Source organism: Lygodium microphyllum, chromosome 7 (genome assembly GCF_053477565.2).
Source record: "Lygodium microphyllum isolate KBCC chromosome 7, Lygodium_microphyllum_v1.1.10, whole genome shotgun sequence".
NCBI lineage: Eukaryota > Viridiplantae > Streptophyta > Polypodiopsida > Schizaeales > Lygodiaceae > Lygodium > Lygodium microphyllum.
The window spans coordinates 84,322,417-84,348,622 of record NC_141141.1 but is presented as its reverse complement, the minus strand read 5'-3'; the positions used below and the strand labels follow the sequence as shown (position 1 = coordinate 84,348,622).

The 26,206-nt window shown below is 40.7% G+C and overlaps 1 protein-coding gene across 1 annotated transcript; it reads right to left on the bottom strand.

Moving 5' to 3' along the window:
• Nucleotides 1-705: 705 nt before the first annotated feature.
• Nucleotides 706-3,041, bottom strand: LOC148033638 (uncharacterized). Its single transcript, XM_087682340.1, has 2 exons — nt 1,674-3,041; nt 706-1,176 (listed from the first exon to the last, which is right to left on the bottom strand). Exons 1-2 carry the CDS (start codon nt 2,198-2,200, stop codon nt 1,155-1,157), a joined length of 549 nt encoding a protein of 182 aa, XP_087538466.1. The 5' UTR covers nt 2,201-3,041; the 3' UTR covers nt 706-1,154.
• Between the last annotated feature and the right edge of the window lie 23,165 nt (nt 3,042-26,206).

Here is a 26,206-nt window from a genome sequence, read left to right as displayed (position 1 = left end):
TGATTAGCAACAGCAGCACCGGCAGCATTGCCACAAAAGGTTTCAAACCTGAAACATTTCATCTCAAGAACATAGTTTTTCAGCCTTGATTAGGCACACAATAAAATATAAAAATATATGTCAAGAAAAGTCACATGTTTCATGGGGTTGTTTCAAAGGAACATTGAAAGATTTCAGGCATTTCCAGTATTTCATATTTCAGACCTTCTGAAACACAGTACGAAGTTACCTTGTACTCTACTAACACAAGGTACCAATAGTCACCATCCTTGGGTTTGCACAAAAGGTGCCCATTATCCAGGGAGAAAACTATAAAATATCATTTTGTCATTACTTAACATCATATTTTATGTCATCTGGTTTGTAAAGCTATTGGGATCTATTTTTCTTAATACAGGCCACACATGCACAAAATGGATCATCAACCCATTTTCTTTAAATGACTCATAAGAAATCACTAGTGAATGTCATGAAACCATGTTCATTACCTTCTAGAATTTTGTGTGGAAGATGCAACTTCAATGCCTGCCTCAAGGCACCAGCAATGACATTGTAGTGACCCTTTCTACATCTAAGGTGAAAATCAAAGTCTTAAAGCAACTCATATATCAAGTGTTTCTTCCTTTTAAATAATTTTGACTAGGTACCCATTTGATACTCTCATGATCCAAAATAAGCTGAATAATTTTGCTGCATCCTGACAACTTTTTCAAAAGACACCAGTCTTACATTCAGAGTTGAAATAATCCATATACATCTGTTCTGTCTCAATTTAATGACAACAATAGATAACAAACGACTATACTGCATGTTGCATTGGAGTAATAAAAGATTGGTCAATTAGTGTTAACTCCCAGCTTTGTTCCTTAGCAACATGACATCATGTGCTAAAATTTTTACCAATTTCAGGCACCCATAGGACCTCTGTTCATCTACTTCTGCTTCTGCAACATGCCTGCATTTAGCTCATTTCTCTTGAGTGCAGTTATTTTCTGCAATCTAACAGCAACCTCCCAGAGAAAGGAGGGATAAGAGCCAAAGGAAGTCTGGAACCAGTAATGTCAGCACTGGACAACAGAAGCTTTCACAATATTTCTATAGAGCTGGCAGCTAATCTGCATTGTTGCCTCCATTTCTTTAAATCAAGTGGATGTCTAGTTCAAGTTTAATATACAGCTGGAAGATCCATTCAAATGCATGAGTCAAACATAGTGCTGAATCTGCTCGTTTCTATCATATCTCAGTGAACAGAAGGGAGGTTTATGTGCCTACAGCTGGCTTTAGCTAGAAAATATAATTAAAGCCAAAGAGAGGACGACAATGTGTAAACTTCCTACGAGTGTAATGGCTCTAAGTTCCATGGTCCTAAATAAATTGTGTGTAGGGGCATTTGATCGCAAGCTTCATCCTTGCAGACCAATTTGTTAGCATCAAAATTTGTTGTTGCCCATGTTTTTACATGTTCTAATGAGCTGAAGCATGCAAACAGAGGTGCATCATCAGCAGACTTCCAATATTGTTGGACTACTTTAAATTATCATAGCCAAAACACAGGTCATAAAGAAACAGGCAAATAATCAAATTCATCCACCTTAGCATCCAGGGTCAACTACTCTTGTTAAATCATACATACACACAAGAGACTTCTTCCCTGCAAGTAAGAAGAGACGCACCAGTCGTCCACGGAATGATCTTCATTATGCACATCTATCTTCATTGTCACCACTTCAACCTCCTGCTTGCTTATAGTAACACTTGCCATGGAAGGAGACTCCTCCACATCATGCTTGTCTTTAAACAAGGCATCTGTTGGAGGTAAAAAGGTATGTACTGGAGGACCACGAGATGAAGGTGGAAGAACAAAAGGAGACTTGGAATCTGATGCAGTCAAATGGAGAGGTTTGTGCTCGGGAGGAAGTAGAAGGTGAGGAGAGGAGGTGTCTCTAGGGCTCCCCAGCTTTGGATGCTCCTCTCGCAACCGAATAGGATGAGGTGCAGGGCTGCGGGGGCTGACAGGGGAGGCACGCACATGCAGGGGCTGTGTACGGCTGGCAAAATGCAGCACATCAGGGGGAGCTAGGGGTATCTCGTCAGTCACGTTGTTTGGCAGGTAGCGGAACTGCGATGAGACATCCGAATGTGGGAACTCAACACCTTCAGGGCCGACGAGGCGGGGGAGACCAGTCGGATGCATATCCATGGCTGAAAGACCTTAATTGAGAAGACAGTGGACAAGTGCTAAGGTTGCAACTGTAGGCAGGTTTGATGCTTGGTTTTCTAGCAAACCTCGAGTGCCTTGATCTAATGACTCGATATCCGGGCTTTCACACTGGCATTGCTTTGCTACTCTCAATGAGGAGAGGGGCACTTCTGCTGTATGACTTCAGCTTGATGACTCTAAAAATAAACCTTTGATACGGGCACTTCTGTCACATGAATTCTCCTTAATGCTTCTGTATGAAAATCCTCTTTGACAGGCACTTCTGCTACATGGTTCCACCTTGAATGATGCTTCCGAATGAGAAACCTTAGACAGACACTTCTGCTGTCTGATATCACCTGGATGAAAAATCTTTGACAGACACCTGTGCTAATATGATGATTTCACCTCGATGATGCTTCCGAATCTAAAATCTTGGACAGGCAATTCTGAATGGAAAATCCTGTCTGCTTGCCAGACAGAAAGCACCAGTGCTCACTAATGAAAAATCACTAGGCAGGCACTTCTGCTACCTGACTCGACCTTAGATGATGATTCTGAATATAAGGAACGGTTTTTGCTTGTCTGCCTGAGAAGCAGTACACTGCACAGAACAAATTCTAGAAACTCCCTGCGTACTTTCGTGGACCGACATTCAAAATCCAGTAGCTCTCCGACATACTATGCATTCAGCTTCTAACTTCTAGTCTCCACCTCGGATTATTCAAGAAAACCATCATCTATCTATTTTACATAATGTGGAAAACCATCATCATCTATACATCAATAGGATGGATTCATCATTATTCACGGATCCATCCATCCATCATCAATGATCATTCAAAAAAACCATCATTTATCTATTGGCATCATACGGAAAACCTAGTAGAAGTACTATTAGTGAAAAACCCCTATAAAATTCAAAAAAAGAACATTGACTTTCGAGTACTTTAGTTGCAATATGTCAATTGCATTATTACATTCATAAAATTTTGAGGTTCGAGTACTTTATGTCTAATATGACCAAAACATTTGAAAAATGAAGGAAGAATTTACACTAGTCTACATTGAAGGTTATCATATAGTTCTAACCAGCGTTCCTTCCACACTTTGCATGTGAGAAATCAATCTTAGTACCTAAATTAGCAAAGAAAGTAGTCCAAAAGTTGTTACAAAATCTAAAATCACGATCAAAAATAATAACTTTTGGCAAACCATGGTTAGTGAAAACAATCTTCAAAAACAATTGTGCAGCTTGAGATGCAGTTAATGTTTTCTTGCATAGTAGAAAATATGCTTGTTTTCTAAATCGATCTACAACAATCCAAATCATATTATGATTAGCTTGTGTGTTAGGCAAACCAGCTATCAAATCCATTGAAATATGTTCCCATGGTCGTTCAGAAATCGGTAAAGGCATTAACAAACCATATTGCTTACCATGGTGTCGCTTAACTCTTTGACAAATTAAACATTCAGATACAAAGTTAGAAACATCAGATTCTATGTGTGGCTAGTAAAAATCTTCAACCAATATATGTAAAGTAGAAATAATATCTCTATAGCCTTGATATGGGGGACAATGAGTTTCGTGCAACACAAATGATATAAATGGAAAAGCAACACAGAATCTTTTCTCATAAAATATAAATCCATCAGAATAAGACAAAGAATCAATTGGAATCCAATTATTAGCAACTAATTTATTCCAATCAGCTTGAAAATTGGGATCGTGGTCATAGTTATCCTTCATAGGAATAAGGGAATCAAAAGATAGAACGGAAATATTATGGATACTTGGTATTCTACTCAATGTATCGGCAACAACGTTCTCTCTTCCGGGTTGATATTGGATGAGTGGATGGAAACTTTGAATGAAAGCAGCCCATTTAATATGACGGTTAGAGATTTGTGGCTAACTAAGGAGATGTTTGACACTTTGTTAGTCAGTTTTGATCATGAATTCAAATCCCATTAGATAATGTTTCCATTGACGTAAAGCTTGTACTACAACTAACAATTCCTTATCATAGGTAGAATACTTCAATTCAGAGGGTTTAAGCTTGCAACTAGAATAGGCTACGAGATTTGAATCTTGCACGAGGACAGCTCCTATTCCTATTAGTGACTACTAGGAAGAATGGTCAATTAAAATCAAGTAATTGCAAAACATGTGCATGTGTTAAAGCATGTTTCAATAAATCAAAAGACTTTTACTGATTATCAGACCAATGATATACAACACCTTTCTTTAACAATTTCATTAAAGGCAATGCAAGTAATGAAAAATTTCGTACAAATTTTCTATAAAAGCTGGCAAGGCCTAAGAGAGAACGTAACTCATGCACATTTTTAAAGATTGGCCAATTCAAAATTGCCTCTATCTTTTTAGAATAAACACAAATACCATCAAAAGAAACAATATAACCTAAGTATTCAATCTGAGTTTGAAAAAATTCACTCTTATCAGGGTTAGCATACAATTGATTCTCTTTCAACAATTTGAAAACCAAAGATAGATGTTCACAGTGTTCATTCTCATTCTTACTGAAAACCAATATATCACCAAAGAAAACAATTACACAATTCTGATGCTTCAAAAATATTCGATTCATCATACGATTGAATGTAGCTGGTGCATTAGTCAAATTGAAAGGCATAACAAGAAATTCATTATGACCAAATTGAGCTCTAAATGCAGTCTTGAAATGTCAGGTGTATCCAATCGTACTTGATGATATCCAGATTTGAGATCTATCTTGCTAAAAATAATGGCTTCTTGTAGTTTATCCATGAGATCATCTACCCTAGGGATCGGATATTTATTCTTGACATTGATCTGGTTAAGGGAACGATAATCAATGAACATCCTATAGGTATTGTTTTTCTTCTTGAATAATAAGACAGGTGCACCAAAAGGAGAACTACTAGGCCTAATGAGTCCTGAGGTTAACAGTTCTTCAACTTGGGCTTGAATTTCTTTCTGTTCAATTTGATTCTGTCTATAAGGTGCTTTACATGGTGGTTGAGAACCTGGGATTAAGTCTATTTTATAATCTTTGGGTCGTGTAGGTGGTAAACCAGGGGGTAAATCAACAGCAAAACAATCTTTAAATTATGAAAGAAATTGTGCGTGCCTAAGATGCATATGATTTTCCTTAGCTTCAATTTTATTCACCATACTAAGTATGATTTGCTACATTTTCTTAATGCACGTTTAGCTTGTATGTGACTAAGCAATGGAAAATTTTCTAAGGTGTGCGGTCCATGTAATGTGATTTGTTTTTCGTTAGAATAAATTTTCATTGAATGTAAGGAATAATCTATATCGGGATTATATTTGTGACGCTAAGGCATTCCTAAAATAATGTTACTAGCTTGCAAAGGCACAACCAATAAATTTCTATGCTCAACATAATCACCAATTTTAATTTCTAAATCATGAACTTCTTGTGTGCCATTGTATTTAGTGCCTAAGAATGCAACCTTTATGCGATAATGAGTTGGAACAATATGTAAATTTAATTCTTTTACCAACTTTGCAGAAATAAAATCATGTGTGCTCCCATCATCATGTAAAACAATCTTTTCTTTACCATGCACAAGACATTTCATTGTTAATAATGAATGAGGATTTGGCATAGCAAATAAAGTATCTAAAGCATTGCCGATATCACCTTCATCTTCCGTAAAAACTGGCATTGCTCCATGGTCTTCATCTTTAGTTGCTCCTAAGTAGTTGATGTGAACAGTTGGCTTTTTGGATTGACAATTTACTGCTAAGTGTCTAGGTCATTGACACTTGTAGCAAACTATAGGCTTGGCTTTCGAAACATTATTGGTGATGGCTGGAAGTTTGGGTATGTTGGGATTTTGGCTAGAAAGTTGGGTTAGGATTTGAATTTGTGTTTGATGGTAAAGCAAGGGTTAACTCCACAGTTTACAAAAAGAAGAAGGAACAAAGCGATTTTGATTGAATCTTTGGAAGTTAGAATTGAATTACTTTGTATCATAGTTACCATTAATCTAAAATTGTTGTGGTCACTTTTCTCGTCTACGAATTTTATCTTCAACATCATGTGCTAGAGAAATCACATCTTCCAAAGTCTTTGGCTTAAACATATTCACTTTTGCATAGAAGTGACCAAGCAAATTGGACATATACTTGTGCTTGTGGATTACCTTAGGAACATCTTTAAGCATTCGAAGTTGAAATAAGGTATTCCAGAAACGCTTAGTGTATTGTGGTATGGATTCACGATCTTGTTGTTGCAGAAAATCTCATTGTTTGATAGCTTTTTCATGGAATTAAAGTAGAAGAAAATTTTGTAAAATGTTCATTTGAAATGCCTCCCAAGTAGAGGGACAATCAATACTCTTGCGGATGACAGTCCACCATAATGATGCTATGTCTGCTAATTGGTTAGTGACGCATTTAAGTTTATCTTTTTCAGCATATTGCTCTTCATTAAAATAGTCACAAGTTGACTGATAAAAGTGAGAATAATTTTGCAGTCACATTGCCCATTAAAAGTACGAAATTTGAAATTTCTTTTACTTATCTTGGCTTCTTTCCTGAAGACTGTGCTTGGAGTGTCACATCACTCGTATGTCGAATAATGTCTTTGGGTTGCGCTTCGTCTTGATCGACAATGGATCATTGAAGTGTAGCCAGTTGTGCTTGCAAATTTTGACGTGCTCTTCACTCTTCTTGAAGCTGCATCGTGATTAGGTCCAATTTTTGTTCCATAGTTGGCTCAAGCAAATCACCTTTACCCATAAAATCTTCCATGTTTTGATCGAACATCCTGCAAAAATCTCAAACAACCTGACACACTCGAAATCTTGTTAGAAGGATGAGCGTAGCTCAAATTTGGGTTTACAAGGCTTGCTAATTTTTAAAAATGACTTTTTCTTTTATGATCTTGCTTCTTTCGTAGGTACGGCAATTGATGACGGTTTTCTTCCAAGCACGAAATTCTTCTGTATAGACTGCGTGTGACAATCTGCTTGCTAGAAATCAATTCTGCCAAAGTGCAGGTGTGAACAAAGGCTTGTTGGAGTTGCGTAACCGGTTCAGGAGTAGCTCGGTGTGAACACCCACTATAAAGGAGATTAAAGCTTGAATTGAAGCTTTAGTATAAGCGTAAAACTTTAAGCTTTAAAAAGGTTAATTATTTTGAATCAATTGTGGCAGGATGTCAAGACGTTATCAGAATTAGCCATTGAGAACATGCTACCGCCGCCGATTGTTGAACTTTGGAGCTTAAGGTTTATAAGCTTAAACATTAAGCTTTAACAGTTGATATAAAACTTAACAGTTTCTGTCTAAGAGAGGGAAAAAAAATATCTTTACAAAGGAGCTTCCTGAGAGGTCCTTTGCTTCCTGGGTGAGGTCCTTCGCGATCTGATAGCACAACAGGGGGGTTTTCATCGCTAGGAACACGCTAGTATTGATAGTTTGTTGCGAGACAGCCTGTAGAGCCCGTTCATTCCAGAAGCTTTGCCTTTGCGCGAGATGGCAAGTGATTGGAAGCCCTTAATCTCAGCTTCGCTTTGATACCACTGGTGCACAAATCGGATGTTGAATGCGTACGTAGCGAGCGCTGGAAGGTCCCCAAGAACAAAAGAACTCTACTAAAGCTCATAAAATAAAAATAAAGGTTTGCACGACATGAAGAAAATAAACAAATTGGGTACAATCTCCCCCTATGCCTTGTGTGAGTGCTTCACAAGGCATGTATTTATAATTTTATTAATCTCCAAGCTAAAAAATAGCCCAATTTATAATTAGCATGCTTTTGGCTTTTGTGTTTGCTTTTGCCTAAATAAAGAGTAAAGCGTTTGGGCGTCCCAAAAGTCGGGCTATGCCCAAATACAATGTCAAATAATGAAATATTTTAATCGAGCGCCTATGTGCATACAAAATAATAAATGTTTGTCAAGTGCTTTAATAAATAAGCATGCCTAAATAAATATTAGCGCCACGTCTTTAATGATAAAGTGGCACCCATCAAAAATGATAATTTCTTCTCGATAATCTGAATATGCTACTGCCCAGTGCTTCCCAACGCCACTGTTGCTTGCTCTACACAACAATTGAAGTATTCACAATTATTAGAAAACAATAAAATTAAACCAACAAAAGTGAATACCTAGGAGTCTTCAGCTACAAAATAAATAAATAGGTTGGAACTCTGTCCTAACCTTAATTTAATATGAGTGCACTCTAAACTCATAAACGTCCATGAATTTAAATATGTATTTTGTGGAATCACCCACGTGCACATTAAATTAATTTGACACCCAAAAAGGACAAGCGTCCTCCTCAACTTCTCGCACAAGGAATCCACCTTGTGTATGAGCCCTAGTAAATAAATATAGTTTTATGGAATTCACCGTGGAAAAAATAACCTCACGGAATCCACTGTGGAATATGCCTCCTGGCATCAGACACCCATGTAGTTCTAACTTCAAGTTATAAAGTCTACTATCATTGCAACCCTAGCATCCACTAGTGTCATTGTTCCATTAACAACCCTATTTAAAGGAATTCCAATTATTCAAAGGACCTTCAAAATCTACATTGACAAAGTTGAAATAGTTGAAGCAACAATGCAAAAGCCTCAAATGAGTAAAGTGCCTAGCTATCTCCCACTCGAACTCTAGCAAGTTCATCATTCGTCAATAGTGGCACCTACATCTTGCTCCTATTTGCACCAAAGTTAGTAAATATCTCAACTTGTGCAATGTTGTTTAATCGTTTGGAGAAGGGACCCCTTATTTTTAGCTACCACTCATCATTATGGTTGCATATCAAAGCTGTTAATCATCATTGAAATGTATTTCAATCTTGTGTAGTTGCCACCCATCTTACTCAAAGTACATAACTAACTACCACATCATCCTATACACTACAATATAGTCCATTTTCCACCTCTCATAGTAGTTGTCAAGCCTAGGACTACTACAATTTTGCATCAATCTATGTTTTTGGAACTACCACCTAGTACTTTCATTAGCTAGTAGGCCACCCCGCTACCTCCTATACCAATCAACTTGGTCCCCATAGATTGTACTCTAATACGTGTTTACTAATGCTAAACACATTTAGAGAATACTTCCTACATTTTGGGATTGATTCAAGGTATGACACACTCTTCGAGCTATCAAAGAGTCCTCTTCTAGCTCATCTTTTCCTCAATTGAGCTTCACCATACTCATATCAACATTGATTGTTTATTCATTCATTGAATTTGAGTCCTTTGCACCTTTTAGTTCCATTATGTTCATTGGGTTTGTTTTTTTACTGTATACATTGAGTTTTACTTCTTTGTTTGAGTATTCCTTTACATAGTATTAGAGCTAGATACACTTTGAAGATACCTAATCCTTCATCTAAAACTAAGAATGTAAAAGTGAAGATATCTTCAACCAATTCATCACCAAAGTAGTCTCCTTCACACCTCATGAGAAGGGCCAAACAAGAGGAGTGACACTCTCAACTATCTCCTACAAAGCCCATAACATCAAGAAATATACTAGATTGATATGATATAACCATTTGGTGTAGCAATCACTCGAGAAGAGCACAAGATGATTCTACAATATAGGTAAGCCCTTGAAGAAAGCTCTCGTAATCCTAATCTACCTTATATAGCACCATTGGCTCATGTACCAACAAACTAAGTCTAGAAATTGGAGATCCTCTAGGGCCATAAGAGCCTCATATTGATGCATATCTCCTAGCTAGAGAAGGACACACCGAGTGCATATCATTCTTCAATTAAATTCCATCTCAAGTGATGAAAGGTGAACAAGTTCAAGGTAAGTTAATTAAAGACCCCTAGAAGAGGTGATTCTAAGAAAAGATTGGGATAAAGGATGATGTAATGTTTTGATTACTTCTTTCCCCCACCCAATGTGAGTTGGGGCTTGGGAGGGAGGTGAGTTTCAAAGGCTTAAAACTTTAAGTATTATGGTTAATTGAAAGAGAGAAAAAGCAAAAAAAAAAAAAAAACACATGATAACAAGAGTTGCCACCCTCCTTGAACTCATCATAGCCAACCCTGCCTCGATTCTATTGAGCTCCATCCTATTGTGTGATTGTAACCAATCATCAAAATCATTAGTGCTCGAAGGATTCACTCGCTCCTCGTCATCTTCAAGAGCCTCAAAGGTCGCCATGCCACCACACAACCAATTTCGAGATTGTCGAGAAGAATGAGATCAATTGTAGCCTTTTTTAAGTGGACAATATGGAGAAATAAATAGCTTATAGCTAAGGCTTAGTAATGCCCATTTTTACCCTGCACCACTCTACTATATGCTCAAAGAGAGAGAGAGAGAGAGAGAGAGAGAGAGAGAGAGAGAGAGAGAGAGAGAGAGAGAGAGAGAGAGAGAGAGAGAGAGAGAGAGAGGCGAGTAGAAAGAAGAAGAGGAGGAGAGGAAAAGGAAAGAGAAGAAGAAGAGGAGACAAAGGGAGAAGTAGAAGAAGGCTAGAGGAAAGTAGGAGAAGAGGAAAAGAAAAAAGAGCAAGAAAGGAAAGGATAGAAAAATGGAGAGAAGTAGTAAGAGAAGAAGAAGAAGATAACAAAGTTAAGAAGAGGAAGAGAGAAGAACCGTAAAGAAAAAGAAGGACAAGAAGAGAGTCATCATCTCCCATCAACAAGATCATGTAAAGGAGTATCTCTTTCATCTTATGAAAACTCTATTCACACCCCCTCAGCCTCTAGTACCTGTGGTGGTTGACTCCAATTTTCTATACAAGGTCCCCATCTTACAAAGGCCCTGCCTAGTTGTTCGAGGCTCTTAGTTGTATCCTTCAAGTTGGTTGAAGTTGGGAGTCTAGCATGCAAGAGGTTGTATACACGTGATGGCCTTGAAGAGGCAAAACTCTGGAGTGGGAAGCATTAGAGCCACAAATGAACCCGCAAGCATGGACAACATGCTATCACTTGCAAACCAATCCCAAGTTCTTTCGTAGGATTTAAGATTAATTTAACACAAAAGATGGAAATATTGCAAGGTTTTTTTCAAATTATAAATCAAGTTTTGTAATTTAGGAAATAAATTTTGGCATAAAGGAATGAAGGGATGACATAGAAACTATTAATTTAAAATATTAACTTAGAAAAAGGGAAACATAGAGAAGAATTTAAACACTAGGTTTTCTATCTATCCTAAACAAATAAATTAGGATAGTGTAAAATGATGTAAAAATTAGGAAGAATTTCAAAGGTAGTTGAATTTAATCAACGTGCATCGAGAAATAGGTTAAACACTAGATTTTGGAAAAATCAATTAGAAAATTTATATAATTCCACTTTGACCATGAATAAAAGAATGAATAAATGCATCAAATATATTAAGGGCATTCTAAATCATGCAGAGTTAAAAAAAGAATGATTAATGTAACTAGAAATAATTTGTTATTTTGTTATAAAAATAAGTTAGAGGTATAAAAAAAACTTTCCTTTGATAGAATAAGTTACACATATTATTCAACATTATTAATTAGGATAAAACTCTTGATATGTATTTAGTCTATTGATGAACCTTAGGATCACTAGGATAGATTCACATAAATCCACATAAAGAGGGAGATACTCACAATATTAGGAACCTAAGCTTTAAGAAAATTTTTTCACTTTGATAGATTGCTTAGCATTGATCTCAATACAAGATGCTTATTTAGAAAGGGCCTGAAGTTTTGATTTAGCTTTCATAAGTTAAGACAAGACTTAGCCACTATTTTGGCACATAGAAATCCAACCTCTCAATCAAGGCTCACAATTAGATTGATCTTTCAATCTTAACCAAGGGACTTAGGCCAAAAGGGATTGCAATCAATAACCTAAACAAATTAGATAAGCTTATCATAGCAAGGAAAGAGTCAATGGGGAAAGCTATTAGCTCAAGATTTCAAAAACCCTAGAAACTTCCAAGGAAAAGAGAAACCGAGTTGGAAGGTTAAAAAGATTACCTACTAGGTTAAATCTTGCTTTGATTTGCCATCTTGTTTGTGATTGCAATAATGCTTTGCAAGAGATTTCTTGATACACTTAAAAAGATATGATTGTAGAGTATAGAATCCCAATTGAGCCTAATTTACAACAGAATAAAAAAGTCATGCTAGACCTTCCCCAAGGCTAGTTGTGGAACCCTACACTAAGGGGATTGGCTTTTTACCACCTTAGAGAGCTCGAACTTGGTCTTGATGGAGAGAGGTCTCTCTGTAGATAACCTTTGGGTAGGAGGAGGTGAGGGTGCTAGGAGGGCTCTCGCTAGTAAACCCCTTAGGCTCCTAGGAACCGCTTAACCCTTGTGTGACTCATGATAGGCTTCCTGAGAGCCTTGTTGCTACTTGAGGGAGGAATCTTGGTGGAAACAAAACCTTCGGGTTGATCTTCCATAAGGGTGGAAGGCTGAGCTATATAGGACTCTTCAAGGTAAATAAAACCTATTTTTCAAACAATTGTTTTTCTTTTTTATGTGTCATGGCAGGGGTCTCTGTGGGATCAACAACACACGGTAGCTAATACAATTGTTGGCTTTATGTTGAAGAACCTTGTCCAAATTTCTAATAAGTAAGGATTGATGAAATTGGGTGAATCAAATGAACGGATGAAATGTGCAAGTGAGTTAGGGAGAAAGGTCAACCAAGGCAAGTTAAGACTCCCTAGGTATGTCCTAATGTTGATGTGTCCTAAGTAAGGGTGTAGGGAAAATGGGAAAAGAGCTAGGGGGTTAGAGACAGAGCCATTCGATCAGGGTCACTGGATGTATCCAACCAGCACAAGAAAAGTGGAAAAAGTAGAAAAGCGCAAGTTGGGAGCCAAAACAGGTGGCCTAGAAGGAAATCAGACACAATGGAAGAAGCAAGAAGGGAAATGACTGAAAGCACAAGGGCGGTCTCAAAAGCTAAGGCAAAGGCAAAAGAACATTTTTAAATGCGAGACTTTTTGTAAAAGAGTGCTAGGCTCCCTCATGTGCAAATTGTAAAAGTACATGGGTGGTAGGAAGGAAGCTAGGAAGATAGCAAGACAATGGGAAAGAGGGCCTAGAAGGCCACGGCCAACCATGTAAAGAGGGGATAAGGGGATGACCGTCTAAAAGGGATTTAGGGTTTTATATATAAAGTTAAAAAGTGAATGAGGAGCTCATTCTTTGGTGTGTGGCAAAGTGGACTCATCTTCTTCTCTTCTTCTATTCTCTTCTTGCTTGCTTGTGTGTGCTTGAGAGAGGGAGTGTGAGAGTGTGAGGGACTGAGTGTGTGAGGGTGAGGGATCTTGGAGGTGAAGCTCTCCATCATCTCCTCTCTTCTTGTCTTCTCTTGTATTCTCTTGTCTCGCACGCAACTATGGAAGATGGAGCTTAGAGGTGGAGGCTTGAGGATGCTTGAGCTCCCACTTTGAACGATAGAGCTACCACTATGCTTGAGGGAGGAGGCAACTCGTTTGGGCATCAATGTAAGCTCACTACACCCCGATAGGATCGAAGGTGCATTGGCTAGGTGAGAGATGCCTATAGGTATTCACTTGAAATGCTTGAACAATAAGTGGTCCGTGGGTGTTGGCGGAGCTCAACTCTACATTTTGGTTCCATTGTGAGGACCAATGGATTCAAGCTTGAGCACTTGCACACCTCAAATCGAGCAACAAAGTAAGGGTTTCATCCACAAACCAGAGCTTGAGATAGGTAGGAGGTTTTGGGTTTTTAATATTTGCAATAGTTAAGTTTTTTTTATAAAATGATTAGGCAAGTAGGAGGAACCATTTTAGTAATTTGCTTTGGATTTTTGTTGCATTTAGAGTAGGATGGGACTAAGGATTCAAAGGGAAAAATTTTAGGGTTTTTGCTGTGAAAAAAACCCAAACAGGGAAAAAATGGAGAAAACGAGTGCTTAGAGGTGTTAGAATCGCACGAGGAGTAATCGGAAAGATTAAGGTTGAGTCCAGCAAGACTTTAAGACCCTCAGAAGCAAAGGAAAACCTCACTTTCAGGTTTTGCAATAAGAGAGAGAGAGAGAGAGAGAGAGAGAGAGAGAGAGAGAGAGAGAGAGAGAGAGAGAGAGAGAGAGAGAGCTTGAGAGCTTGAGAGCTTGTGAAAGACTTGGAGCTTCCAACAAATCAATTGGAAGCCACACAAGTTTTTTGCTTGGATCAGGTGTGTAGAAACCTTTATGTGTATCTACCCTTGGATTTTGGATAATCTTGCTTGTGGGTGTGGCCAAAATCGTTGTCACAAAGTGATTTTTGTTGTCGTTGTTTGCGTGCCGATAGAATCAGATACGGTCCACAAGGGTACGATTCCCAGAATTGGCCGCTCGAACACCCTACACCTGTTCGATTCTAAGAATCAGAGGACCAACACTCGGACCCAATCTAACATGTACGATGATCAAAGTCAGTAAAATCGGTCTCGGACGTGCCAAACTCAAACACCCCAACAATCGGACCATTGCCATGCATCCGATCCTGAGGATCGGATACCTAGACTTGTGACCTTGTCGGATTTTGAAAATCGGACTCTCGGACCACCCTGTTCGATTTTGCCAATTGAACACACTCAATTTGGACCAACCCATGCTGTCCGATCAGACATACCAGATTTTGACACATCAAAACTAACAAATATAGCTCGCCGAGACAACAGAGAGTACATTTGGCAACAAGGGAATTCACCAACCGCCTTTAGGGGCAAATCCAACCCTAGAAATCGCAGCCAACAAACAAACAAGAATAGTGCTAATACTCATGTTAGCATATTCAACACACTTAGAGCCGTAGGCTAACCAGCAGACCCCATTTGACCTTGATCAAGCGGAACAACATAGCACAAGCCCTAGAGACCAGAGCAAGTGGCTAGTATAACTGAGCGTGAAGCCCTATTCAATTGAGACCTTAGATGAGAGTGTGAGAGCTGCAATTGTCACTTTGTATTCTCACCCACATTGTTTTCCAACACTTGAAGTATACTTAAGAAAAGCTGAAAACTTGATTTCGCACGGTGCACAGAAGAGAGCACACACACACACACATCCCTCTCCCCCCCAATTGAGTGTAAGTTGAGGACTATTTGTTAATAATAAGAAGGAACTCACTCAGACCTAACAATCAGAATGAACCCACCACAGTAGGAGAAGACTCTGAAACGTTGTCGAGTGATAGAGAACCCCAAGTATAGGACCAAGCGAGGTCGCGACACAGGAGTTAGACACTGCAAGGATTGACACCATTGGAGGAGTGGATTTACCCAACTTGATCAAACTCATCGACAACCTAGTGAAGCATGAGACCACGAATATGGCAGAGTTAAGCACTAACCACGTATGTGGCGAAGAGCTTTACCTAGGCAGTTTCCCAATGGAAATCCGGCAACTAGTCACCAATAATGATCTACAGACCACCACGGTAGGACATTCGAGGGTATCATAGTAGACCTCGAAGAGGAAATGAGACTAGCATGGGAAGCTTTTCAAGGCATAGTGGCCTACAATCAGGAATAACAAGCCATAAGCTTGAGACAAAACATAGAAATATGTGAGATTTAGCGATGCTAGCCCTAGCAAGCAGAAATAGGAGAGGACTTGACAAAGAGAGGGAAAGAGAGCTAGAAAGTGATCTGACATTGAGCGAGCTTCTTAAAAAGTAAGTGCTAGAAAAATCATCAGTAGAGCATAGCGCCACTGCAATGGCAATCTCGTTGTTGCAAGATTAGGAGTTAACCAGGGCTCTAAGAGCCAACCAAGAATCCTTGTCATGACTAAGTAATTAGACAAATACCAGCCAAATGATGACCCATACAGCTAGCCTCATAAAGCAGTGTAGTGAAAACCATGAACTTGTAGATAAGAGAATACTGTGCACAATAAGAGAAAGAGATAGAGGTGATATGGAAATGGAGTGAACTACAGTTGAACATTTCATTGCTAGTAGTTGTTGTTGAGATATCGAGCTTCACTCATGATATGCCAGGGTGACCGTTGTGCATTTATGTCACCGACTTGTCATTTGTAGATGCGGTTGGTACACCACCCATGAATAATAGCTAGATGACAGCTATCCCTATCTACTCTAATTCGTGGCTCAGTTAGTATGCCACCTTAGTTAGTTGTCTTTGGTTTGAGACCCATATATAGGGTTCTTCTATTTCTTTGTAAGAGAGTTCTTTTGGCTTACACAAACTAAGAAGAGGAAAACTGTTTTCAGCCTCCACCCTTGTGTGTATTCCCCCATTGTGCAAGTAATAAAGCTACAAGTGAGACTCCTTCCTTCTCTCCCACAATCTTGACAGTTGTATATATACATGGTACATTAAATGAGGTAGGTGAGCTTCATCTCTAAATATCTTAGATATGTACAAAGTGGATATCTATGGGATGCTTTTTTCCACATATTGACTTGTCCTTATCTTATCCAAACTTTTATCCTTATCCACAACTTTATCTTTACATCCCCCCTCAAAAGGATTCCATAGGTATCTATAAAGAAATAAAAGATTACATTCAATTCATCAATTTAGCTAGAATATTTTCCCCTCCCCATCAGATCATGCAAAGGATTTGCATGGCAATTTTATGATTCAAGTGGGGAACTAGTTCGGCGAGGAAATCAACAGCATTTTCACATGATGGTACATATTGAAGGATGATATGGGAATTCTCAACTAATTCACGTACGAAATGATATCTCATATCAATGTGGCAGAGTTTAAGACTTAATTTTGGGCCTTGAAGGATAGAGATTGATGCTTTGTTGTTGGTGAAGATTGGAATTTGCTGAGGTTGATATCCAAATATGATATCTTCCAAGAGTTTCTTTAGGTAAATTATTTCCTTGGCAACCACCCTACATGCCACATATTCATTTTCAATAGTAGAAAGTGCTACGAAGTCTTGGTGTTTGGTGCTCCAAGAGATGGGACCTCCTACTAGAGTAATGATAAAACCCATGATATGGGTAGCAAGGTCACCACCCCAATTTGCATTGGAATATGCTCTTGTTAACCCCAACACGAAGAAAGCAAAAGAAAGCGGAAAAGATGCAGGGCAAAGGTGGAAAAAAGGTAGCCCGACTGAAGAAAGAAGATGATAAAAGACCAAAAGTGCAAGGGCAACCTTAAAAGTCCAAGGCAAATGCCGAAGGGAAAAGGCGCATTTTAAAATGGAAAAGGCGCACCCTGAAATCTTGTAAAAGAGCGCTGGCTCTCACCCGTGCAATTTGTAAATGTAGACAGGCGGTGGAAAGGAAGCTAGGAGGATAGACAGACAATGAGAAAAGGGACCTAGGCTAATGGCCAGCCATGTAAAAAAAGGGGGATGACCGCCCATGGAAATTAGGGCATGTATATAAAGTTAAAAAGTGAATGAGAAGCTCATTCTGGTGTGTGGTAGAAAGCGTCTTCTTCCTCTCCTCTTGTTTCTTGCCTTCTTGCCTCCTTGCTTGTGCTTGAGAGAGGGATTGAGGGAGTGTGAGGGAGTGAGGTAGTGATCGTGTGAGGGTGAGGGATCTTGGAGAAGAAGCTCTCCATCTTCTCTCTTCATCGTTTCCTCATCTCCTCTCTTCTCTAGTCTCGTACGTGGCTATGGAGGATGAAGCTCATGGGTGAAGGATTGAGGTTGCTTGAGCTTGCCTCAAGGATCGTGGAGCTGCAGGGATGCAAGAGAGAGGAACGTACTCGATCGAGCATCAAGGTAAGCTCACTACACCCGTAAGGTAGGCATTGCGTGACGACTATGTGAGAGGTAGCCATGGCTGCTCAGTTCGAAACACTTGAACAATAAGTGGTCCGTAGGTCTCACAGTAGAGCTTGAAGAGCTCCCACATTTTGGTTCCATTGCCGGGACAGGCGGAATCGAGCTTTGAGCGCCGCGCGCATCAGATCGAGCATGGAAGTAGGGTTTGCAACCTGAACCAGTGCTCGAGATAACTAAGAGACTTAGGAGGTTTTAATCTGAGGAATAGGTAAGTTTTTGGGTTTGTTGGAAGCATTAGATTAGGACTATTGTTCTGCATTTCTGTTTTTCATATTGGTTGCACTAGATTAAGGTTAGATTAGGGTAAAACCAGAGAAAACAGAGGTTCTGGCTGCTACTGGAAATAGGAAAATAGGGGACCAGATTCAAGCTTCTGGGTGAAACAGGGACAGGGAACTGGCTGTAAGGTGTTGCAGTGCTGGGAAAGAACCTTAAGAGGCCTGGGAGGCCAGGACAGACCTCATTTTCTTAGTTGGCTTTGTTTATGAGAGAGAGAGTTTCTGGTTCACAGGACGAGGAAACGCAACCCCGATTCTAGGTGCATTCGATTTGTGCTACTTCAGGTGAGTCCAGTGTGTTCCAGTAGCGCTCTGATCGGTTATGGGATGTTTTGTGATGATTGAGTGCAACGAGCATTAGGAAGGGTTCAAACGCCCTGAAATCGCACCCGCCGCCGACGCAGTCGGACCAACCTACAGTGGTTCGATTTTCAAAATCGGACCACTCGTGCTCGGGAGTCGGACCGTCTGACTTCCAGAATCGGACCGTCCGACTGAGAGTGAGTCGGACCAGTCTGGTTCGATTACCAGAATCGGACCAGCTCGGTCGGACGTGCCACGTGGCACTCGGACTGCCCCTTATAATCGGACACTCAACTGTCTGATCAGACCATCCTGTCCGATCGAACCACTCGGACTAACCTGTTCGATCAGGCACCTCGTCCGATCGAAGAAATCGGACCGACCCCCGTCTGACTGTTAGAGTCGCACCATACTGGTCCGATTGCCAGAATCGGACCATCCGACTCTGAGAGTCGGACCATCCCGATCCGATTCCCAGAATTGGACCATCTTGCCAGAACACAAAGAGAAGGATCTTTTACTGACCTGACCACAGACCTGACCCCAGGACGCAACCCTGAACACCCCCAGAACCCAATTTGGCCATTAGAACCTCAGAGATTTATCAAACTCAGGGTGCGGAAAGACCATAGAATAGCCGGGAACCGAGTTGAAAACTCAAATTAGGCTCAGAACGTGGGTAGAAACAAGGTGGAGTTTGCATTAAACTCTTTTTGCATCGGCATTTCACTTTTGTGCTCCACTAAACCTACACAGCGAGAAAAGAGAAAAGCATGTTTTTGCACCAAGCACCACGAAAGCACTAAGCACAACGTGTGAGTAAGGGTCGACGCTGCTTTCAAATAACACGGAACACATCTGGATACCTAATAACATTAAGGAACCCACTAGTAGGAGGAGACCCCAAGACTTAGACAGGTGCCTGAGCGCCCTACTAGTAGTACCTGGAGAAAACACAAAGACACGAGAAGCAACAAGATAGAGGAGTGGAAGCTACCGGAGCTGATTGGATTCATCGACAACCTCGTGGAGCTGGAGGCAGAAACAATGTTGGGATCAATAGGCGATCAAGGGGAAGACTAATTAGATTTAGGAGAATTTCCAACTTCGGTCTAGGAACTGGTACACAACTACGATCTACTCACCAGGACTGAGATCCAAGGTAGACCTGTAGAGGAAGTGGTGGCTAACCTGGAAGAAGAGAGAAGAGCTATCAAGAGAGCATTGGAAGGCATAATTGCCTACAACCATGAGCAAAGGGCTAGAAGGCTGCAGCAGGATGTGGATATGTACGACGCTAGATGAGTACTAGACCTAGCTGGGGCAGCCAAGTCTGGACCGAATGTAGAGAGGGAACGGGCAGCAGAGGCTGGCATGACGTTGAGTGAACTAGTGGCAAAGTGACTCATGGACAATACATCCATGGAGCAAAGTGCTACTGCCCTAGCCACCGCGCTACTGTCAGGATTGGGAGTCATGCAAGGAGCTAAAGGGTAGACTAGAATCCCAATAGTAGCGAAACAACTAGCTCGATACGAACCTAGCAGTGACCCGTACAGCTTCATGGAGCAGTTCGAGCAAGTATGTGAGGTGAACGGTCTTACTGACCCTGCGCAGCGAGCTCAAGCTTTCGGCCTGTGCTTAGACGACAAGGGGAGGACCTGGTACTCTAGTCTGGATGACGCAGAACGTACAAACTTCGCTCATCTTAAGGGCCTCTTCATCAAGAGGTTTTTGGAGGTAGGGTACTCGGACAATCTCATTGTTAGGTTGATGAATATCAATCATCAAAGGGAGAAGGAGGACGTTAGGGATTACGTTACCCAGGTGCGCAGTCTCTATAAGAGAATCCCTGCCAATGAGCAACCCACCGAGAGGGCAGTCTCTACAATGTTCATGAACGGGATTCGAAGCGAGGAGCTCTAGAAGGCTTTGGCCAGTAACTCCACCTTACAACGAGACATGCTAGCTCGAGTCTTCGAGGAGGCAATACACGTAGATGATCAACTCAGGGAACGTAGCATGAGGATTACCAACTGGGATAGTGTGAGCCAAAGGGACCCTGAGAGATCAACCATCTTAGGGGAAAAAGTAACTGCTAGCGCGCAGGACAAGGGAAAGAGTGTAGACCACGACCAAGGGATGGCAGAGATGAGACTAGAGATTGCGCGATTGCAAGAGCTCGTTAGAAAGCCAGTAAGATCGCATGTACAATGTGTGTACTGCGATGGCAATCACCTCCTAGTGGAGTGCCAAGATCCTAGATCTCGGCCGTGCTCAAATTGCGGTAGATTCGGACATGATGCAGCGCATTGCAGAATGCCGAGGAGACTCCCATATACGCAACAGTACAACCCTCCATAGTTAGGTAATAGGCCACCTAATTTCTTTGGCAGGGGAACCCAGTTAGCTCTTCCAGCACCAATTGACCCAAGACTTGTCGTGCCTAGGCTGGAGATGAACTCAACTGGTATACCTAGGCCACTAGGGCCTTTTGTGACTCACCCACCTAGCGATGCTCCTGTTCACTTTGTGGAGGAGCCCAATGAGGAAGAGGCATATGTCAATCCTTATGTATCCTACGACGAGGAGGGCAACCCAGTCCTGATGGACTATCGGCCAGTATCGGTGATGGCCTTAGGAAGAGGACAAGGCAGAGGCTTTGGAGGGCCAAGCAAAGATCTGGTCACATGCTGGACTTGCGTCCATCCAGGCCACATTTCATCACGCTGCCCAGAGCGAGAACAAGCTAACAAGGACAAAGCGGATCTCCGATGCACAAAGTGTTGAATCACACATCTGTTTCCTGACTGTCCTAGGTGGAAGCCATCAACGAGCGCTGCCAACATGCCATCGGTGCCTTTGGGGCTCTTTGGAGTTGAAACTTTCGGTAGTGAGGATATGCCCATCCCACTACATGCTATGACGTGAGCTCAAACAAAACAAGCAGGCATCTTCTTACCAGGGCCAACTAACCTTGATGCAACCTCAATAGGGAAGAAAAGCCGGAGGAGACGAAAAAAGAGAACTGATGCCAAGCTAACCCTTAAAACCGAGGAAACGACTACGTTGGTAATGGGAAAGAGGGTCACAGACGCAGAGGCAGAGACCTCGGCTCCTAAGACAGCAGAGCTAGGGAGTGCCAAGGTAGGGGATGGAGCCCCAAGAGGAACACCAAGGAAAAGGGAATTCTCTTGCAAGAAAATCTATCTTGTAACATCAACAAGCTTTTTTATTAGGTTTTATATGATGACAATGAAGAAAAGAACACCAAGCACAACAAATCTTCATGCAACATCATGTAGATCTCCCACGGATTTGATAGAATCAACCATATTCTTCAATATCTTCATAGAATCCATCAATAGAACAAATAAAGCAAAGGAATACACCATCTTTGAATGGAAATACATCACATAGTATTCATTCTCAATGTCTTCATAGTCTTCTCTCTCAATCTCTCACATACAATCATAATGTTTTAGTAGAATTGGCTATCTCTGACTCTCTCTCTCTCTCTCTCTCTCTCTCTCTCTCCATCAATAATACATCATATCCTCACTAAAATCTCTCAATAATTACCCTCAATAATCATTCTTAGGTCGTGGATACCCCTCCCAAGAGGTGTGTCTGATATGAAGAGGCACCAGAGCCACTACAGTGTCCTTTCGTAGCTCACCATTGTCACTTCACTCCAGTCTTTACTTGAGTCTTCAACAGCTACTTCTTTTATTTCTTTTAGCTCTTTTGCACTTGTATTCACCTCTTTCCAAGGCTAGAAAACTTTCCCAAGCTACACTCTCATCCATCAGAATACATACAAAAGCATACAGAAGGTCTACAGAAGCTCATCAGAGAGTTACAAAAGGTCAACAGAAAGCATAAGAACCACATAACTCATACCAAAACCATTCCAAACCATCAAAAATCACTCAATAAGCTTTCAAACAATCTCAAACCCTATCAATCAATACTCCATCCCTCCATACAGAGAGAAAACAGAACAAAATAGAAGCTCAACAGAACCAATCAAGACCAATCAGAACATATCAGAACATCATCAGAACTTCACATCTCTACTAATAAACATCATGAGCTTAATAAAACCATTCCAACCTATCCAAAACACTCTCAAACCACTTCCAAACCAATCAATCATCTCATAAAATCAACCATTCAACTCCCAAAAACAACAAAAATCAGCCAAAAAATAGGTCATTTCAACACTCAACATATCCCCACACTTAATACGGAAGCGTCCTCGCGACCCAGGAAAAAGGAAATACAAGTTCATTCAAAAGCTCAACTTTGATCTTCAATAAATATTCAAAAACAGTCCATCCAACCACGACCCCAACTTACACATTGTATCTGATATAACGAATACAACGAAAGGAAAACCCTTTATACATTAACACTTCTTATCAAACTGGAAATCACAACAAACTTGTAAAGGATATAAGAGGTTTCTTCTTCTTCTGCATCAGCATCTTCAACTATCCAACCAGCAACACCATCACCACAATTCTCCAAAAATGTAGCTCGCACGAAAGCAAATCAAACAGGCAACCACCACGATCTTATCACATAAATTAACCCACAACACAAACACTACACACAACACAACCATCTGAATGACTCCTCCAAAAAGAGAGATTTATCATTAAAAATCATCCACCATACATGGCAAAGGTATCAATGAAGATGATACCTCTTGAAAGATTGGTGATTTTGAAAACTATCCATGGATAAGGATTCATCTACAAATGTTTTGGGAGGATTCTGAAAAAACTAAAGGCAGCACATCCTTTCCAACAGGACAAGGTATCTGCTAGGCAAACAGAGGGCATGAAAGTACAATACATCCAGTTGCTGGGAATCAATGCTCACATTGACATTCATGCACAACTTTGGAATAGGCTTTGAATCATTATGAGAATGCCTATGCATATACACCAGGTACCAAGTAAAATGAGTAGTTAAGCGCACAGAAGGATCTGCAGAGTGAGAATACTGCTGAGCAAAATGCAGATAATTCTGATAAGCCTGACTAGCACTTATACATTCTCTTGGGATCAATGGCCAAATGATTTGAGGTCTAGTAAGGGAATCATTTGAACTCCAGCCTCTTCTTCGAAGAATTTTCTGATCAAAACCTGGATACCCACTAACCAATTGAGGAGGATTAGGAATCGAAGTGTTAGGAGATGGAAGAGGGACTAATGAAAGAGGATGAAGTGATGGATAGGCAAAATCATAAAATGAGGAATGGATTAAAGATGGATTGGCTGAAAATTGAGGAGTTTTTGTTAAGAAAGGTGTTAAAAGATAAGCAAGAAAAGTTGATAGAATGTCAGGGGATGGGGAAGGACAAGGATCAGGAGGTAGAAAAACTCGATCTTCAATAAAAGAACAATGGGTAAAGATAGGAATTTGAGGAGATCCTTGAGGTTGGAAAAGAAGGGGTAAAATGACTTTTGGGTTAGATTGAAAAAGGGAAATATAAGCATCATACCTATGAGCCATTTGTTGATAATGAGTTAGACAGGGTAAGGATGGACCTAAAGCTGATCTACGATGATAGGCTTCAAAGAAAGAAGTATCAAATGGAGGTTGATTGGAAAGATAGGCTAAAAGATCCACCCTCAGTTGGTTAGTGTTCTGGGCATGAGCTGAAGCTTTGACCTGACGGTGATTCAAAATGACAGAATCAACCATAGTGTGCCATGAAAACTCAGGACACTCGGCCATCTTTGAAGAATATCCCTGGAACATCTCATCAATCCTCAACTCCAAATGTCGGACATATAAAGAAGCTTGCAATACCACATCTCCGACATACCAAGCCAGATCTTCATCATCTGGAATCAGTAAATCACCCCTCAAATACATATAGGACACAAGCATCGTATCTGGAGTGACAGAGTCTTCAAAAACCATCCTCACGACTTCTATCAGCAAATCTGATAACCAGGCCCCACTCCATCTATCCTCTGGAATAGGTAAATCCATCGTGGAAAGCTTTATATAGAAGGCCAACTTCTGTTGTTGATAATGGACAAAAAAGGAATGATCTGGTGGAACATATTCTTGATACTGCTCAAAAGAAGACCATAACAAATCCATACGAGATTGCAATCTTTCCACCTTGGCCTGGAATAAGGGACATAAGGTAGCCTGTCTCTGAAGAGCTGCCAAGTCTGCAGGGGATAAAAGAGAAACTGGCTGCACAGGACTCTGTGTATTAGACCAAGTCTGAGCCAACTGATCTTTGAGTTGCTGGATTTGAGCATTGCTCTGGTCTAAAATAGCTGTGGTGGATTTCAACTTCTCTGCTTGGGCAGCTATCACCTCCTTCATCTCTTGACTCTCATTCTGTAACTTATCCCTCTCCTTTGTTTACAGCAACCACTTGAGACCTAGCTTCTGCCAACTCAGCTTTCAACTTAGAGATTTCAGCTTTCTGAGTATCCACTAGCTTAGTCTGCTGCTCCATTTGCATACAAAGGTCAGAGAATTTTTCCTGAGCAGAGGCTAACTCAGTATTGGTCTTATTCAATTCCTCCTTAGACTACTGAACTTCATCATAAAATGAAGAATATAATTGCTGGATACAAGCAGTCATCGAAAGCTCAATAGAACTCTGGATATCCTTGCACAAGAATGGAATAGCATCTCCTGTTACCACATGGTGAACAAAAGGAATAGTAAGGTCGAGCATCCCATCTCTATGGGCTCTGAAAAGATTTGGCATCTGAAGGAAAGCAGGCAAGCTGTTGCAAGACTGGGCAGGAATCGTCACTGGAACTGGAGGAATAGGCAGTGAATCAGCCACCCTCTTGAGGCGTTTTCTCTGAATGACCAGGGGAGGAGGAGAATCATCATCCTCAATTATCACTTCATCATCTTCATTATGAGGCAGAGGAGGAACTTCTGGAGGATCAACTGGAGGTAAAGGAACTTCCTTTGCAGGGGCAGCATGTAATAAGAAGACATACAGAAAGGACCCAAGTGTAACATTAGTCACATTTCCTCGAGTAGCTCGGATAAAATGGTGATCCATCTTGGAGAGGAGGTAGGTACTCCGATCAATGGTTATGCCTTTCAAAATCATTCGTCAAGCTGTAAACAACTCCTTGGAAAGATAATGAGATGGGGATTTTGCAGGCATGAACCTGTCCTGAAGGAATTGGCATATTTGTTTCCATAAGGGATTGGAAATCATGGAAACACCCACTCCTGACGTGGTAATGACCTTCTTCGGATCAAGAATATCTTGAGTCTGCTTCTGCAACAGCTTCAAAATATCATCATTGGTAAACAATTGTCTGGCAGCAGGGACAGACTCCCCATGATATGGCAGACCAAGAGCCTTGCCTAGACTCTTCGGTGTCAGAAGAACAGTAGTACCATGGACTGGGCCAAACCTCTTGCTGTAAGAGGCTAGAAACTCGTCACAAAGGGAAGGATCATCTGGAACCAGTGGAAAAGAAAGGCTCACGAACTTGGACAAGCCCGCTTTAGCAACAACGTCCGAATCGAGTAACAAAGAATAATCATGTACAGCCAAATGAACATACTGAATCGGGGGAGGAGTACGAGAGGGCGCCATTCAGATGGTTACACACACACCACAAATACATACAAACAAAAAGAATGCCTACA

Excerpts from the sequence above, each read along its gene's own strand:
- LOC148033638 (XM_087682340.1), bottom strand. The coding sequence starts at position 2,200 with ATGGATATGCATCCGACTGGTCTCCCCCGCCTCGTCGGCCCTGAAGGT. Across the intron at positions 1,177-1,673 it reads GATCATTCCGTGGACGACTG|CTGTATATTAAACTTGAACT; the intron begins GTGCGTCTCTTC and ends TGGATCTTCCAG.